At 36.0% G+C, this 17,964-nt stretch overlaps 2 protein-coding genes and 3 pseudogenes across 14 annotated transcripts in view; 2 read left to right on the forward strand and 3 right to left on the reverse strand.

Annotated features, from left to right (window-relative positions):
• The window catches only part of RAD54B (RAD54 homolog B), a 180,009-nt gene extending 178,148 nt beyond the window's left edge, over window positions 1–1,861 (reverse strand). For 6 of the 11 annotated variants that reach the window (XM_025043338.1, XM_025043337.1, XM_015585485.2 and 3 more), the window contains exons 1-2: window positions 1,733–1,861; window positions 828–909 (exon numbers count right to left, since the gene is read on the reverse strand). In XM_025043338.1, coding sequence (XP_024899106.1) covers window positions 828–861 — 34 coding nt within the window. In that variant the 5' untranslated portion in view covers window positions 862–909; window positions 1,733–1,861. The remainder of the gene's footprint in view (window positions 1–827; window positions 910–1,732) is intronic. The other 5 variants (XM_006906817.3, XM_025043343.1, XM_015585488.2 and 2 more) reach the window with 1 other exon arrangement.
• A 6,373-nt stretch (window positions 1,862–8,234) lies between these two features.
• LOC112475509 lies at window positions 8,235–8,353 on the forward strand (annotated as a pseudogene).
• A 1,408-nt stretch (window positions 8,354–9,761) lies between these two features.
• Window positions 9,762–9,880, forward strand: LOC112475513 (annotated as a pseudogene).
• Window positions 9,881–14,481: 4,601 nt separating this feature from the next.
• VIRMA (vir like m6A methyltransferase associated) overlaps window positions 14,482–17,964 on the reverse strand; it is a 55,125-nt gene continuing 51,642 nt past the window's right edge. For all 3 annotated transcript variants that reach the window (XM_006906822.3, XM_025043344.1, XM_006906821.3), the window contains 4 exons: window positions 17,688–17,854; window positions 16,422–16,753; window positions 15,421–15,564; window positions 14,482–14,824 (listed from right to left, as the gene is read on the reverse strand). In XM_006906822.3, coding sequence (XP_006906884.1) covers window positions 14,670–14,824; window positions 15,421–15,564; window positions 16,422–16,753; window positions 17,688–17,854 — 798 coding nt within the window. In that variant the 3' untranslated portion in view covers window positions 14,482–14,669. The remainder of the gene's footprint in view (window positions 14,825–15,420; window positions 15,565–16,421; window positions 16,754–17,687; window positions 17,855–17,964) is intronic.
• On the reverse strand, window positions 16,835–16,953 carry LOC112475516 (annotated as a pseudogene).

Below are 17,964 nucleotides of genomic sequence, written 5' to 3' on the forward strand. Positions count from 1 at the left end.
TAGATGACAATATCTCAATAGAGATAACAAGATAATGAGCCTATTGAAAGTAATAAATTCTAAATATCATTAATAAAAACGATGTCCACATCATGAAATGTAACAGGTTCTATTCTCTGCATTTAGTCAGACTCCCCCCTCCTCCTCATAAAACTGTGAAAATTCTGACCAACACCTTTTTAAAAGGAATACTAGAAAAATACAGTAACCAGAAACTTTGGGCGAGCTATTTAAACTCTCTGGATGTCAATTTCTTCATTTGTAAAATAGAGAGAATGGACTATATGATAAAATTTCTTTCCTCAGAACCTTAAACCTTATAACTTTTCTAGACCTAATACATGATTTCTAATTTTTCAACCCTCCTATTTAACCTATGAACTAATAGAGAAAAAATAATGAATTTAAGAACAGAGGCAAGTGATAAGCAGCAGAGTGATGATCCAGAAAACAAACTCTGGAGCCAGCCTAAATTGGCTTAAATTCTAGCTCTGCCATGTACCTATGACCTTAGGCATCCATCAAGCCATCTAATTTGTTTTTGTTGATGCATTTCAAAGTAATTTGCAGACATCAGTATACTTCACCCTAAATACTTCAGCAACTTTATTACTTCTTAAATTAGTGCTATTTGAGCTCTTTTCCCAGGACCTAAAAAAATAATGCCCATTTGGTAGCCCTGCTGTGATGCTACAACTTCAGGGATGACTCTAACATCCTCCCAAATAAAATGGCGAGTCCAGGCTGACAGCTGCAATGTATCAGATGGCCTTAATTATTTCACAGCATAGTGTAATAATAAAGAACGCAGCTTTGGAGATAAATACCTGAATACAGAGCTGGATTGATACTTCCTAGCATGTAATCTTGCACAGTTTAGTTAACCTTTTTGTATATCCATTTCCTCACCTATAAAAGGGGGTACAATAATCATAATTACTCATAGAGCTGATGGATTAAATGAAATACTTTAAAGCACTTAGAACAAAGTTTACATATAGTAAGCACTCAATGATATATGTAATAATACTACGTATAATTATTATTGGATGTGTAATACATAAGGCTCTATGAGAGTAGAGAAGATGAAGGTCCCGTGAGGGGGTACAGTGAAGGATGTAGTTGAACAAAGGGGATCATGATCAGAATCCATGGATTCATTTGGGTTTTGAAAGGGGGAGGGGGTGCAACCATAAAACCTCTGGGATGCAAGAATGTAAATATGACAACCATGAGCCAGCAACAAACTTCCCCTTCTGTTTCTGCTTCTTTGCCTTCCAACTAAATTACGTGACAGTTATTTCACTTCGGGGCTTATGTTGTTCCTTTGACTTTGTGGCCCCACTAAACTAGCCTACAAAAATCTTTTGGTAATTAATTATTACCATGCGTAGGAGCATATGTAGATTAGACCTGGGGAAAAGAAACCCAAGCGCCACAGGAGCAGAGCGGGCGGATCGCAGAGCCGGTCAGAAGGCACCAGGGCACCAGGTCGCCTCACCCGAGGACCTTTCCACCACAAACGCAAACCCATCGCGCGCCCTCCGCCACCAGCCATCCTAGGGCCAGCAGCGAGGGGGTCCTTCACACTTCAGACCGCAATCCGAGACCCGCAGGAGGAGGCGACAACACAGCCGCTCCACCGCCTACCTACACTCCTCCCTCCGAGTGCCTGCTCTGGCGCCTCTCCCCGATCAGTCCCGCAGGAGCCTACAGGCTGTCACAACCTCACCTGGAGGTTCTCCTCCAGTGCCGCAGATGCTAGAATCCAAAGGAGAAGCGTCCTGCGGGAGGATTCAGGGTAGACGACACTTCCCTCACCGTCAGAGCTCAAGGCTCCCGCCTCTGCGCAGCCAATCAGAAAGAGCCCACTGCGCCTGCGCACTACCTTCCTGACGCAACCCTTTGTCTAGCCTCACTCTGATTGGAGGACGTTACTGCGCATGCCCCTTTCCACTTCTCTTTGTTTCTGCGTTTTATATTATACTGTGCTTTCTGTCCCTGTATTTCCTATCTACTAATTTGTATTTCTTAAGCCCTTCACCTTTTTCACCCATCCCTTCAACTCCCTCTCATCTGGCAATGGTTTGCTCTTTGTATCTGAGTCTGTTTTATTTTGTTCTTTAGATTCCACATATAAGAGAGAGCCTATGATACTTGTCTTTCTTTGTCTGACTTATTTCACTTAGCATAATACCTTCCAGTGCATTTCTCTTTAATCTCTTCCAAGTTTTCTTCAGGTTTATGGTTTCTATTCAAAACGTATTTATTTGGTGCCTACAGTCAGACTTCACATAGTTGCGACAGACCTCACTTTATTTTTTACAAACCTAATTTTAGAACAGATGACACATACTTCTTAAATCTGAGAACATCTGCATGAATACCTCCCTGTGGTTTGATGGTCTGCGTAGCAGTATTTGCTTTGAAAAAAAAGTATGCATATAAAATGATTTTACCATAAAGCTCTTCAGTTATGCTGCATTTTAGTAATGAAGTGACTGCCAACTTTAATATAGCCCTTTTAAACCACCTGGCCCAAATAGGCAAAATGATGTTTTGTAAGTGGCCCAACACCTTTTTAATATAGTGACAATGCAGAAAGACATAGGCCATCGGCCTTTTAATGTAAAAGTATCTCCAAACCAGGCCGCTGCAGCATATAGAAAAATATTAGTTTGAACAAAACACTTAAAAAAAAATGTGTGAATAGAGTACTTTTCATCATGTAGCTTGATTTTCAAAAGCCACTAACCCTAAAAATATGTGCTAAATTAGGGAGTATTAAATTTTACCAAATTGTGATAGAGTAGCTATCACTTATTATATACTAAATTATATTTTGAACTTTATTTTGACAACATAAAGATGTTATAGAACAGCATGAAGTTCTATGTTTATGTTTAAAAAGTTAGAACTAATTTTCTACAATAAAAAGTACAAACAGCAGAATTATGACTGGTGAGTATAATCGAAAAGAAGTATAATCCTACTTAAAACAGCAAATAAAATACTTTTTTGTGAAACAGTAAATTTCAAGAGTTGTTTTTATATTTTATAAGAACTGTCTATGAGAGGGAGAAATCAACCTCACTTTTTATTCTAATAAAAATTATGATGAAATATTTATATTACTTCACATACTTGATTATTTTATACTAAAGATAGGCTAGAAAGATGTCATTTTAGTCAGAAAGAATACAACTATTTGTCAATGCTAACATAATTTATTACATAAATGTATTATTTGTAACTATCTGCATTTCAATCACGAAGTCTACTAGTGAGGTCAAATTTCATGTAATCCACAACTATTGAAAGCCAACTATGTGCCAGTCATAATACGTGCTGGGGATATAATAGTGGGTAAAACAGACAAAAATCCCTATCTTTAGGAACTTGCATTCTAATGAGGAGATAACAACACTTTATAGTTGTTAGATAATGGAAAGTGGTAAGAAGAGCAAAGCAGAAGTGGAAAGGTATTGAAATTTTAGATAGGGTAGCCACGAAAGGAGTCCCTAAACAAAGGTCCTGTGGCAATAATGTACCAGTAGGAACAGTGGGGAGGTGGTAACTGAAGTACAGTTGAGTTCAGAGAGTAGTAGATGAGGTCAAAGAGATAACAAGGAGGGGGAAATCATGTAGAAACTTGTGGACCATTTTTCTGAAATGGGAGGCCATTGAAGAGTTTTGAGCTGAATTAAGAGGCTATTACTATAATTCGGGCAAGAGACTATGCTGGCTTGGCCAGGGTGGCTGCAGGAGAGGTGATAACAGTTAAGAGTCTAGATATGTTTTGAAGATAGAAGCCAGATCAGATGTAGAATGTGAGAAACAGTCCATAAGAATGACTTTAAGGTTTTTAGCCTGAGAACCCAGAAGCACAGAGTTGCCATTTATTGAGAAAAATAAGATTGCAAAGAAGTAGTTACCATGGGGAGAATATCAAAAGCTCAATTTGGGTATGTCAAATTTGAGGTGCTTACTAGACATCATGTGGAGATGTGAAGAGGCAAATCTGAGGCTAGGAGAGGTTTAGGTTGGAAATTTAGAAAAATCGATGTGTAGAAGATGCTATTTGAAGCCATGACAATAAATGAGGACAAGAGAGTGAATGTAGTTTAAAAAAAAAATCTTCATCCAGGCAATTTTATGGATAGATATCTTTGGAAACAAATATTCTGGTAAACTTAAGTTCATTTCCTTTCCTTCTTTCATCGTTAAATAAATACTAGAGTGTTATCACCATTAAATACTTTTTGTAAGGACATTATACTGTGTCTTCAGGTTCAGTTAACATTAGAACTATTGGAGGTAAAAGTTTCTGTAACTCTTAATTTTAAATTAACATTAACTGGTTATTGGAAATGTTGGATAATTGTTTAACCAACACCAACATCAGAGCTGAACATTTCTCCTGGAGGGGGAGTGGAGAGGAGAAAAATATCATGGGCACCTCATTTCAGTGTGATTACCATTATTTTTTCAGTCGTGTTTATTCCATTTGTCTCTTAGCAACCACACATCAATCCATGACTGCTACTTTTTACTTTAACTTTATAATACCTGTAATATCATTTCTCTTCTAATTCATACTCTCCATCACACCACAAACATTGAGTTCTATTTTATATTTCAGAATACCGGAGAAAACAGAAGGCCACTGATGATTTCATTTGTTTCTATCACAAAGCAAGTTAATGAAAGAGAAAGCCAAGATTAGTGCTTAGGTCTTCATTTCTAATTTTTCTGCCTTTTCATTGAAATGAGTTTTGGAGATAAAGTTATTGAACAGCATGTTGTTTCACATGCTTATGGAAAAGCTCTGGATAACAAATGTTTTAATGACTTTGGCTTACAGGTGATTCTGATTCTTTATTTAACTTAAAGAAAACAATGATTCCACAGGACCCTAAGCTGTTCTAGCATGACCAGGTGAAATGTTTAGTCAGAGTAAGTAGCAACTGTACTGTTCCAGAGCTACCAGAACACCAAAAAGCATCACTTCTAAACAACTTAATGCAACTGCAGACTTAAAGGGGTCCATTATGCCTGCTTTGTTCAAAGCTTTACCAAAATACTCCCAAAGCCTCTTTATAGCAAATGAAAAGACCTTCACTGGGGAATAATATACAGTTTGTCAATTCAAATCATTTGTTAAGATTTATTAACCTGAAATAAACTTAAGTAAGAATTTTCATTTGGCTATTTTAGTTTTGCCCTTTGCTTTCAAATGAAAGCCATGCAAATCAGTATTATTTTTTCCAAATTAGTTATCTCAAAACTTTATTCTATTTAAAACCCCAGAATATATACAATAAATATACTAACCAGAACAGATTCAATTAAAAATTACACTTCAAGAATACTTAGGCAGCATGAAACAAAGGAGCATACTTAAGAATGCCTGAGATGTGAAAGAAGCAGACATAAGAACTTAGAACACAACAATCAGAAATGGAATTTCCAAAGCAGTCTGAAGTCAAAAGTATCGAAGCACAAACATAACTATATTCAAAAGATATAGGCCAGGGACACAAACCCAAAGGCAGTCTTTATATGTAAACTGTTAGGGATGGCTTTTTAGTAATCTCTCCTCTGTTCCCTGTGAAATTGAAAAAATACACATTGCCTATAATTTCTCACTTCTCAGTTATGCAACAAATAGTATTATAGATTCTGCTTACCTTCCCCCAAATTTGTACTCCAAAAGAACTGCCATCACAAAAGTTATAAAATCTTCCTAATTGTCAAATCTAGTCATCTTTTCATCTTCACCTTTTGTGATCCATTTGGAGCATACAGCACTAATCGCCCAAACCTCAAGTCTCTTGAGCTGCGTCAATTCTGCTTTACTGAAATGCTAACTTTTTCCTTCTTCTGCTCCCCAAGCTCTTGCCTCTCTTTTCCCACTAGAAAGTACTTTCAAAGCAGAAACTGCTTTGTACAATTTTATGCAATCATGGTGTAATAAAATTTAGAGATATTATAGTATCTGAAAAATACCTTTTCTATTTGATCACTCCATTTCCATTACCACTGTCTTAGCTGAGGACATTACTTTTCATTTAGGTCACTGAATCCAAACCTGGCTATCAGAATCCCCTGAGAAGCCTTTTAAAAATAGATGTAGGCTCCTGGAACTTGCATTTTTAATGACCTCCCCAGATGATTCCTGTGTCTGAAAAACATTGATATACATCAGTGGTTCTCAAACTCTATGGTACATCAAAATTTAGCAGAATCACTTGCCAGGCTTGTTGAAGCACATATTGCTGGGCCCCACCTCCAGTTTGTTAGATCTGGGGTGCTGCTTGAGAATATAAATTTCTAACAAATTCCCAGGCGATGCTGAGTTGCTGATCTGAGGACCACTCTTTGAGAATCATTGATCTTACTGTAACTGCTTACTTGCCCTTCCTGCCTCAGGTTCTTCCTTCTCTAATCCATCTTCCCCAATGTACCAGAGGAGCTGACTTTTTAAATTACAGATCTAATTATGAATAAATTTATGGAAAACACCTTTCACAGTCACTGGCCACTACTAGATGCTCATAAAAGTGTACCAAATTTGAAATTGCCATTCATATTAACAACAAAAATCTTTAGTTATTATGTATGGCTTAGCATAGCAAATAATAAGACCTTTCAATAATTATCTTAATTTGGCCCCAATCTCCAAGTCCACCTTCTCTGCATATACATCAACAGCCTTTAATATTTTCAAATAGAAATATTATATCTGAAAATTATCACCACATGCCCTCAAATATCCTGGGAATTCTTAGACAGAAACTGGACTATCTTCACTTAGAATCTATATTCACAAGATCATAGTGTCCCAAAACTAAAAATCTTGCTAAAAAACACATTAAAATTGTCTAGTAGAGTTACAAATTGGTGTAATTCTATTTCCATTACTTCCACAGTATTTCTCAAGGCACTGATTTCTATTAGAAATTTATATAGATTTCTATATCAGGCACTAATTTCTATGACTTCAGAAATAATTTAGCAAGTATGCCATATTTAGTATACTTTTTTCCAGGCAGGAAAGGGTCTCATTTAAAACAATACTGTTCTACACATGTAAAAAAAATTTCAAGTATCTCCTTTATTTAACCTCTAAAACCTAGTGAGATACAGATCAGATTTATGAGATACAGATAGATTTATGATCAGAGATTAAAGTTGATTAAAGTTGCATAGCTATTAAGTGATGAGCTAGTTCTCAGACCCACGCTTTTCAGCTCTGGAAAACTCTGTAGCATCATGTCCTATCAGAAATTTACTTGGTAAATTTTACAATCCCAAATGAAAATATGTTTTTGTCATAATCCAATTCCAATTTCTACAACAGTTGCTATCTTCAGGCTGGAACCCACTGGCAAAATTTTTTCTTGAATCTGTGTTTTGTTTGGCTCATATGATGTTTTTAGTTTTTTAATTTTAATTAATTGCCATATTTAAAAACTGATTACACACTAACAATCCAGAATTTGGGGCTTCTCTTTAAAAGAGTCAGAAGCATATCTGTTATAATGGCTACTATTAAAAAAACAAATAAATAGAAAATAACAAGGATGTTAAATAGGAAAGGATGTGGAGAAATTAGACCCTTATTGGTAGAAAAGGTAAAATGGTTCAGGTACTCAGGAAAATAGTACAGCAACTCTTTAAAAAAATTAAAAAGAGAATTATCATATGACCTAGTAATCCTACTTCTATGTATAAACCCCAAATTGAAAGTAGGGTTTTGAACAGATATTTATACACTCATGTTCGCAGCAGCGTTACTCATAATAGGCAACAAGTGGAAGCAACCCAAATGTCCAACAGATGAACAAAGTGTGATATATACATAAAATGGAATATTATTCAGCCTTATAAGGAAATTCTGACACATGCTACCAGATGGATGAATCCTGAAGACACCGTGAAAAATGAAATAACCAGTGATAAAAAGACACATGCCACTTATGAGTTATCTAGAAAAGTTCACACAAAGTAGAATGGTGGTTGCCAAGGGCTGGAGAAAAAGGGGAATGGGGAGTTGTTTGATAGGTATAACATCAGATTTACAAGTTCTGGAGATTATTGCGCACAATATAAATATACTAAACCCTCCTGAACTTACACTAAATAAGTTAGGATGGTAAATTTTATGCTTCTACCACAAATCTAAAGTAAAATTTAAAACATAAAAATATCTTTTTAAAGAAGTTAGAGGAGTCTACGGCTATGCTACCCTGAACAAGCCCGATCCCATCTGATCTCAGAAGCTAAGCAGGATGGGGCCTGGTTAGTACTTGGATGGGAGACCACCTAGGAAGACCAGGTGCTGTAGGCATAAAAAATAAAAAAAAAATAAGGGATTGTAAGCTGACAAGGTCCTTGCAATCTGTGAAGTCAACCAAGGGTTGCTTGCCCAAAAAATTTAAAAAAAAAAAGAAGTTAGAAGACACATCAGCATTGGATCCATCAGACTTCCAAGATAGCAATCAACTGAAGCTGGAGTAGTTTCCTTTACCACTGCAGGCATTTTTCAAGACCACCAGCTCCAGCTCTCCGTTTTCTCCCTGGTACTGACGCCTAAGCGTCAATTGCCAACTCTCTCTAGTTTTCCGTTTATTCTTCACCTGGTCCTCTATTCTCATTTCTGTTACTTTCCAGGCCATTGCTAGTACTTGAATTTGCATCCCCTTCTCTAGCTCATGAATTTATAGGACCCTTATAAAATCTGGCTCATTATATCCTAATCTATGAATTTAAAAATGAAAATCAGATTTAAAATTTTTCACCTTAACTAGTCCTTATACAAAAACAATTCCAAAGATATTATCTATGGTCTGGCAATTGTAATGTCAAGTCTCCCTTTTTTATTTAGTTATTTTAAAAAGTTACTTGGAGAGACAACAGCATCATGGTGGAATGAGACCACCTCTTTGTATCTCCCCTTCAATCTACAACTATTAGGACATTTATCACCCAACAAAGGTTCCTCTGCTCAGTGTACTGGGTTGCCTGAAAGATCTATACATTGGTAAATCTGAAGGTAGGCATATGGGTCTGTGTAGGTAGTGTAGAACAGAGGAAAGGACAGGGCAGAATCCACAGCCCCGGCTCCCCAGCCACCATGGCTAGGCCTGCGGCCCCAGCAAATACAACACAATAATGGCAGAGGAGTTGGGATGCGGCCCTAAATCATGGCTCAGTGGAGGGTTGGTGGGTAGCAGCAGTGGAGGCACTTGAGAGCCTGGTAGTAGCAAAGATGCATCTCTAGCCTACTAGCCATAACACAGCAGCTCCAGTGGCTACAGGGGACCAGATAACAGTGCAGTGGGCTCGCAAACCACACTTCCCCCCGCCAACGACCTGCCACATCCCCCTGCCATAGTAATGGCGCCCTGAGACCCAAGCAACCTAGACACAACCTAGACACAGTACCTACCGCCCTCGTCACCCAAGAATGGGGCACCAGTGATCCTGGGGGCACAAGTACTTGCAGGTAAGAAATAACCAAAACTTGCACTAAAGCACCATTTACTAAAAAACAAACCTGTTTATCAATCTATTGAATTGTTAAAACCAAAATGGCACCTAAATAAGAAAAGTGTTCACTATTTCAAATTCACCAGCAGAGGAACAACACATCATACACCATAACAACCAAGGTAACATGGTATCACAAAAATAAAATAATTCTCTAGAAACCAAACTCAAAGTCATGGAAGACTGTGATCTAAATGACAGAATTCATCTATGGCCATGCTACCCTGAACAAGCCTGATCTCGTCAGATCTTGGAAGCTAAGCAGGGTCAGACTTGGTTAGTACTTGGATGGGAGACCACCTAGGAAGACCAGGTGCTGTAGGCATAAAAAATTTTTAAAAAATAAGAGATTATAAACTGACAAGGTCCTTGCAATCTGTGAGGTCAACCAATGGTTGTCTCTCCTAAAAAATAAAAGTAAAAAACAAAAATAAATGACAGAAAATTCAAAATAGTAGTCATGAAGAAACTAAACAATATACAAGAAAACTCAGAAAGGCAGTTCAATGAGCTCTGGAATAAATCAACAAAAGGAATACTTTACCAAAAAGATCGAAACTGTAAAAAGAATCAAACAAATTCTGTGGCTAAAGAACTCAATAAATGAGATAAAGAATGCATTAGAAAGCACTGGAAATAGAGACCATGTGGAAGAGGGAATTAGTGAGCTCAAAGATAGAAATCTAGAAATGATTCAGGGGAAGAGGACAGAAAACTAAGGTTTTCTTTTAAATGAAAGAACTCTATGATAATTATCTGACTCCATTAGAAAGGGCAACATAAAGATAATGGGTATCCCAGACAAGAAAAGAGGAAGGGCAGAGAGAGCCTATGCAAAGAAATAATAGAGGAGAACTTCCCAAAGCTGGGGAAGGAACTAGACATACAAGAAAACCTGATTATGTCAATGCAAAAAGACCTCTCCAAGGTTATATTAATAATGCCAAAAGTCAAAGATGAAAGAAAGAATTCTTAAGGCAGCCGAGAAAAGAAGACAATAACCTACAAAGGAAACTCCGTCAGGCTATCATGATTTCTCAGAAGAAACTCTATAAAATGTAGCAGTAAGTTCTCAAAAATCAATAATCACCCTAAATATAAATGAACTGAACTCCCCAATCAAAAGACACAGAGTAGCTGGATGAATTAAAAAACAAGACCCAACTCCACGCTACTTTCAGGTGACCCATCTCAGCTCCAAAGATAAAGGCACAAAGTGAAGGGGTGGAAGATGATATACTCCTAGCAAATGGTACCTAGAAAAAAGCAGATGTAGCCATAATTATGTCAGAAAAAACAGACACTGATTCAAAAAGATATATGTACCCCTATGTTCACTGTTGCATTATTTACAATAAACAAGATATCCATCGATGGAAGAATAGTTTAAGAATATGTGGTGTATGTATACAATGGAATACTACTCACCCATAAAAAAGATGAAATTTTTTAAAAAGATGAAAAATTGCCATTTGCGACAAGGATGGATCTCAAGGATATTACGCTAAGTGAAATAAGTCAGATGAAAAAGGACAAAAACCACAATTTCATTCACATGTGGAATATAAAACAAAAAAGAAATAAGTGAATGAACAAAATTCATAGATACAAACAACAGATTGATGGATATCGGAGGGGAAGTGGAGTGGGAGAAATGGGTAAAGGGGTTCAAATATATGGTGACAGATGAAAATGTGTCACCATATATTTGACACATATAGTGGTGTATACAGATACTGAATGATAATATACACCTGAATGATAATGTTGTACACCTGAAATTTATGTTGTTAAACAATGTTATCTCAATAAGTATTTTTAATTAAAAAAAAAGGAAAGTACAATTACTTAAAAAACTCCACAATAAAATCAATTTGAAATACACTGGTATCAGGGGTGGCTCCGTAGCATGGTGGTTAGCATGTCTGCTTTACATGCAGAAGGTCCTGGGTTCACACCCCAGGTGGAGCCACGGACTATACCACAAGTGCACCAGGCCCCGGGTGCACGCTGTGAGTGTGTGGGAGGAGACACCCCGCCTTCAGAGATCTAGTTCTTAAAGGGAAACAGCAACATCCATGGGTCAGGGGTGGAAGTGGAGGGGAGAAATTGAAGGAGTAGGGGGAAGAAATACACTGGTATCATTATTCAAGAACTCTTATGTTGTTCCATGTTCATACACTTACCTATTTACTTTTTCTAAAATTTGCTTGCATAATTGTTTCCTCAATTAGATTGGTTTTGTTTTAATTTTTATTGTGGTGACATTGGTTAACCAAATCCAGTAAGTTTCAGGTATACAATTAGATTTTTGAGGGCAGAAATATATCTTATTCATCTTTATATTCCCTAGGATGTACTAGGGTATGTGGAACACAGTACTCTCATTCCTACATTCTTAATCTGCAGGTTTTTTATTATTTTTACACAAACCAATAAAACTAAACTAACTGGACCTGCTACTGCTCTATACATACCAATTATTACCAGCAACTTTGTTTTTAAATGAAGCATAACAGTATTTAAGAGTTTTTACTCTTGAGAAATACAAATCATTCTATCAAACTCCTAGATAAGTTTTGTTCTCAAAAGTATTTTGCATTTTTCATTAATTTCTCAATACCACTCCAACTTTTCCTGAAATGTCTTATGTAAAACAAAGTTTTGCAAAAAAATACATGTAGTCTACCAAAGTACACATAAAATTGATAATTATTTTTTTCCCCTCTTTAATTTCCACCTTCCCGCCCCCTCCCCCACCACCACCACTTCCACCCCTAACCCATGGATGTTGCCATTTCCCCTTAAGAACTGGATCTCTGAAGACAGGGTATCTCCTCCCACACACTCGTGGCATGCACCCGGGGCCTGGCGCACCCAGGGTATGGTCCGTGGCTCCACCTGGGGCGTGAACCCAGGAACTTCTGTGTGCAAAGCAGACGTGCTAACCACTACACTATGGAGCCACCCCTGATAATTATTTTTGAAGGTATATGGTGTTATATATATACATCCGAATGTATACAACAGCAAGCATCTCCCAGTATCTATCTGGCTCACTTCTAAAACAACTAAAACAGAGTATTAGGTCTTTAGAACTCCACTTCCATTTGATAAACTGATTCTGATCTCTAACACATTCAACTTAAAAAGTGGCTTCTTGTCTATAGCCATGCCACCCTAAACAAGCCCAATCCTGTCTGATCTCAGAAGCTAAGCAGGGTAGTACTTGGATGAGAGACCAGGTGTTGTAGGAGTAAAAAATTAAAAAATAAGGGATTGTAAGCTGATAAGGTCCTTGCAATCTGTGATGTCAACCAAGGGCTGCCTCGCCTAAAATAATTAAAAAAAAAAAAAAAAAATTAAAAACAAAAAAGTGGCTTCTTACCTCTCCAAAATGTAAAGGAGAAATAAAGAATTAGAGGCTAGCCAACCTGGTTTTAAATACTGTTTCTAAGTTCCTCAGCTTTCTCCACCCATAAAATTAGGATAAAACCTCCTTTGCTGGATTGTTATAAAGACTGAGTGATATACACATAAAATATATAGTCTGAATTACTGGGTATTAAACTAACAGATAATAGCATAAAAATAGAAATTATATTCAATTTAAAGAATTACTGGGTATTAAACTAACAGATAATAGCATAAAAATAGAAATTATATTCAATTTAAAGCTTAGAAACAAATCAAGAAATGTATATATAGCCATATATTACTTAAGAAATGTGGTTACTTAAAAAAGAATTACTTTTATATGTATTTGCATCAGATATTAGGGACAAACTTCAAATTCTACCTAATGTAAAATGCATCTCTACAGAAGATGAGCTTATTAGGTTTGAGAATTGAAAGAGGTTTAGGTTATCTTCGGTTTTTTGAGACCACTAGTTATAAAAAGATTTCCATTACCTTTCACTTAAACATCAGAATCTTTAGAACTGAGCTTTTCTTCAAGGTATTTTCCTAACAAACTTTCTATTCACTCACAAATAGTTTAGCAAAACAGAGTGATAAAGGAATAGAATGAGATTCACACAATCCTTTGTTGTTTAAGCAAACTCTATATTTGATGTCAGTTATGTAGGCTCAGTGTGTTAAGATATCTCTTGGGAAAAATATGGCTATTTTCTCAGTTATAAACTTTACTCCTGTATATAAAGTCCAGATTTGATTAGACAGTTCTGATTCTGAAAATAACAGGATTAGGATACATCTCATTTTAGGCTCTAAATAACTGCATAATAAAATAGCATAAATAGGTATAAAGCTAAAACACAAAGTATACATTTCTTCTAATGTATGGAAGAAGAGTGTTATGTTTCTTTTGTTATAGCCAAAAAGGTTCCCAAAACTATGCACTAGGGTACCCTAGTAAATTAACACGGGTGCCACAGCATATTTTAAATTTTTGAAGGGAACACATCAGTTGGACACAACACAGCTACTTGTTTAAGGTAGCTTACATTTTAATTAGATAGCACTATATTTCTTTCCATGAAAGTGTATCTTTGCAAAACTGGGTTTTCACAGTTGTGATAAAAGTGTTGTGCAAAAAAGCATAACAAAATAGAAAATGATAGTGGCGGCGTCTATCTAAGCTGATTCTAAAGTTTGAGAACATCCTATGCACTTATGCAGTGTCCACAGTTACTAACAGTTATGACATAAATTCTTATTAAGTTGTTTAGATCTAACTGCTTAATAAATGGAAGTATTAGGCATTTCTTTTGTCTTGGGTATGCTGTGAAAAAGTTACTGAAATACTTTTTTTTTTTAAGGGCACTATGAGCTGACAAAATATTGGGAACATTTGTGGTATAGGCAAGAAATACACTAAGACTTAAGTCATTTTCATCACTCTCATTTTCTACCTAAGAAATTTTCTAAATAGTCTTACAAGAAGGAGAAAAATATATAAAAACATACATACAAAGTTTGGATTTTTATTGAAATCTTCTGTTAGGTATCAAACAAAACCTGCTTTCTTCAGATAAAAATATTCTCTCAGATGTCTCCAGATAACTGATAATTCTAAATTGGTCCTTCAATGTTTTATTTTTATTGTTCTCATGAAATGTTCATATACAGTTAAGATGTTACCAAAAGAATTTTTATCGTGTAAAGGACCGTACATGACGACCTCTACCACTGCCTCCACTAACAAACTTTCCTCTTGAGCCTCCACTGCCGCTATTTGCACTTGCCCAGGAAGGTCCAAGTCCCCCACGACCTCTTGAAGCACGGTCACGAGGACTTGGGCGGTAGCCTATAAAAGAAAGAATATAGTTTATAGTTGCAACAACCTTTCCTTTCCCATCTGTAGTACTAAGCTCAACCCAAGACAGGAATTATTCTTTGCTCCTTTAAAATCTGCCTGCAAATTCTGTAATTATGTCAAAAACCAGTGAATTGTCCACTTTAAAAAGGTCAATTGTCTCATATGTGAGAATTACATCTCAAAGCCGTTATAAAAAAACAATGCGCATTTGAAACCAAAAGCTACTTATGACTAGAATTCTGGAGTTACAAGACAACACTGCAAGCAAAAATAGAATACACCCTATGAAGATACCTCTGTCATTAAAATACTTTGGGTCAAAAGGTACCTTAAGGACTGGTTTTCATTGTTGAAATATAAAAACAGAGTACATAACCAAAACCTGCTCAGATTACACACATAGTTCAAAATCTAAAATTTTTATTATTTCTATAGAAAATGTACATTGGGCATTCATTCAGATATAAAATTAAATTAACTTTAGAATCACACATCTACATTCTAAAATATTCTCTCCCAGAATCAGAGTACATTCAACAATTCGCCACCCTCTCTCAGCAGTATCAAGGAGGAAGAATGTATACCTGCAGAACTAAGTGGTCGTAATGGTGGAAGAGGGCCCCTATTAAAATTGCTCTGGCCTCCACGACTTTCATTGTAAGTTCCTCGAGGAGTATTCTGAGCACTCCAACTGGAGCCTCTTGTTCCCTCCCGACGACTGTAGTTTCCTAAAGGCAACACAATCAAAATCTTTTTTCACAACTTCAGTTGGATTAAGAAGATTTGATTTCCTTAATCTTTAAAAGTAATAAAAGAGAAACTATGAAATTTTGTAAATGAAATATACTGTAAAGTGGCAGTGTCATCAATGGTTAGGAGCAGAGGATCTAGAGCCAGACCGCCAGGGTTAAAATACTGGTTCTATTACTTATATTTATGTGTCCTGGTCAGCTGACTGACAGTTTTTTCTTCTGTAAAGAGTGTGCACTAACAGAACCTACCCATTGATGTGAAAGTATTATATGTAAAGTGCTTATAACAGCTCCTAACACAGCTATGTGTTTGCTATTAATATAAACTCCTATTCTCTTTCACTCCCACCATCCTCACTCAGTAGCAGGAAAACATGCCATCAATCACTACTGAAGTATGTCCAGGAGCACACACAGTTTCTAAAATCTTGAAACCATTTAAAACAGATTAAACATTAACATTAGAAACCAAGTAGATAAGAGAATCAATGGTAAACTACACAGAACAATCCTAAGGAAATTGTTGATAAGTGCAACTGCAAAAATAATGTATGAATATTATTCAGAAAGGATAAACACAATTCTCGATGTAAAAAGGAAAATAATTAGCCAAGATTTATACTCATCATTAAATGTGCAATTAATCAAAGGTTAACTTAAAAAAGATTATTTTCCATCCACTGAAGTACTCTGCAAATAGTACCATTGTCTAGAGGGCCTAATTATAATAACAGAAAAATATTTTTTATCTGAATCACTGCCATCTAAACTATTTCCATTCATTCTTTTATTACCATATTCTAACCCATCAGAAAACATACATAAGTAGTTACCTTTTGAAGCAGGTGGTGTGAAAAACCTATTTTGACTGTGAAAAGCACCCCGTCCTCCTCGATTGCCTGAAAATCCACCACGAGAAGAAATCTTCTGTGATACTTTGAGTGGCCGTTTTGGTGGGGGTATTCCATCTGGAGGGACCACTTCTTTACTTTCAGCAGCAACAAAGTCATCCACATGCATAGATGGTGGTCTGCTTGTGTTCTGTTTTCTCTGACGAAAAATATCATGGGGTCGTATACCCTGTCCAAATCCTCCCCTGCCCCTTCCTCTTGGTGGTGGCACAACATGAGCTCGCTTGGCAGGTTCAATGTATTCAGATTTTCCACTATCAAAACAAAAATAATCCATGAAGACTTTTTTCATATTTCCAATGAAAATGTAAGTCAAGCTTTTTTTTTCTTTTTAACACCTACAGCACCCGGTATTCCTAGGTCATCTCCCATCCAAGTACTAACCAGGCCTGACCCTGCTTAGCTTCCAAGATCAGATGAGATCGGGCACATTCAGGGTGGCATGGCTATAGAACTGTAAGTCAATCTTTACGATATTGAAAACCATATTTCAATTATTCTATTCTAATTGTATTAACTTTGCAAATATCTCTATTACAGGCATACTTTGTTTTACTGTGCTTCACTTTACTGAGCTTCACGGATACTGTGTTTTTTACTAATTGAATCCAAAATCTTATACCAGCAAAACAATTATGATTCACTGAAAGCTCAGATGATAGTTTGCATTTTTTAGCAATAAAGTATTGTTTAATTAAAGTATATACAATTTTTTAGACATAACATTACTACATACTCGATAAACTACAAGATAGTATAAACGTAACTTTTATATGCACTGGGAAACCAAAAATTTCATGTAACTCACTGTATTATGATATTCACTCTATTGCTGCAGTCTGGAACAGAACCTGCAATATCTACAAGGTATGCCCGTACTTCCCAAGGAAATACAACAAAACCAGCTAAGAATGGTATTCACTTTTTATTAATATAACCAATAATTATTTAAAATAAGACAGTTCACTTTTGTTCAAACCTTCCAAATTCTCATAAATTAGAATAATTTAACAATTGTACTGGGTATGTCCCAAATTATTATCTTTGAAAAAATTTCCAAACAATATTCATGATTCAATTATTATGGAACTTCCTTTATCCTTTAATAGCTATGTGTCTATCTTAAAATACATTAACATATATAACTTTCATGATCACAATCAAGATCTTCAGTAGAATAAATTTTACCTTGAAGTTATAAAGGTCTCATGTTTGTGCTTCCCAAGTTTGAATCCTTTAGTGGTCTTGGTTCTCCCTGGAGATGATGGTTCTGATAAAAATGAGCGCTCTAATTCTGCGTGCAAGTCAAAATCACTACAGCATTTTTCAGAGAGCTCAATTAAGTCAACTTTTACCTACAGTCATAAACATTAACAAAAAATGAAAAACTTATCTTAAATGTTAACGATTAGTGTAACATTTGATTATAGAAATTTTTATTTTCTAAAATTATATGACATAATAA

The sequence above is a fragment of the Pteropus alecto genome, unplaced genomic scaffold (genome assembly GCF_000325575.1).
Source record: "Pteropus alecto unplaced genomic scaffold, ASM32557v1 scaffold51, whole genome shotgun sequence".
NCBI classification, from domain to species: domain Eukaryota; kingdom Metazoa; phylum Chordata; class Mammalia; order Chiroptera; family Pteropodidae; genus Pteropus; species Pteropus alecto.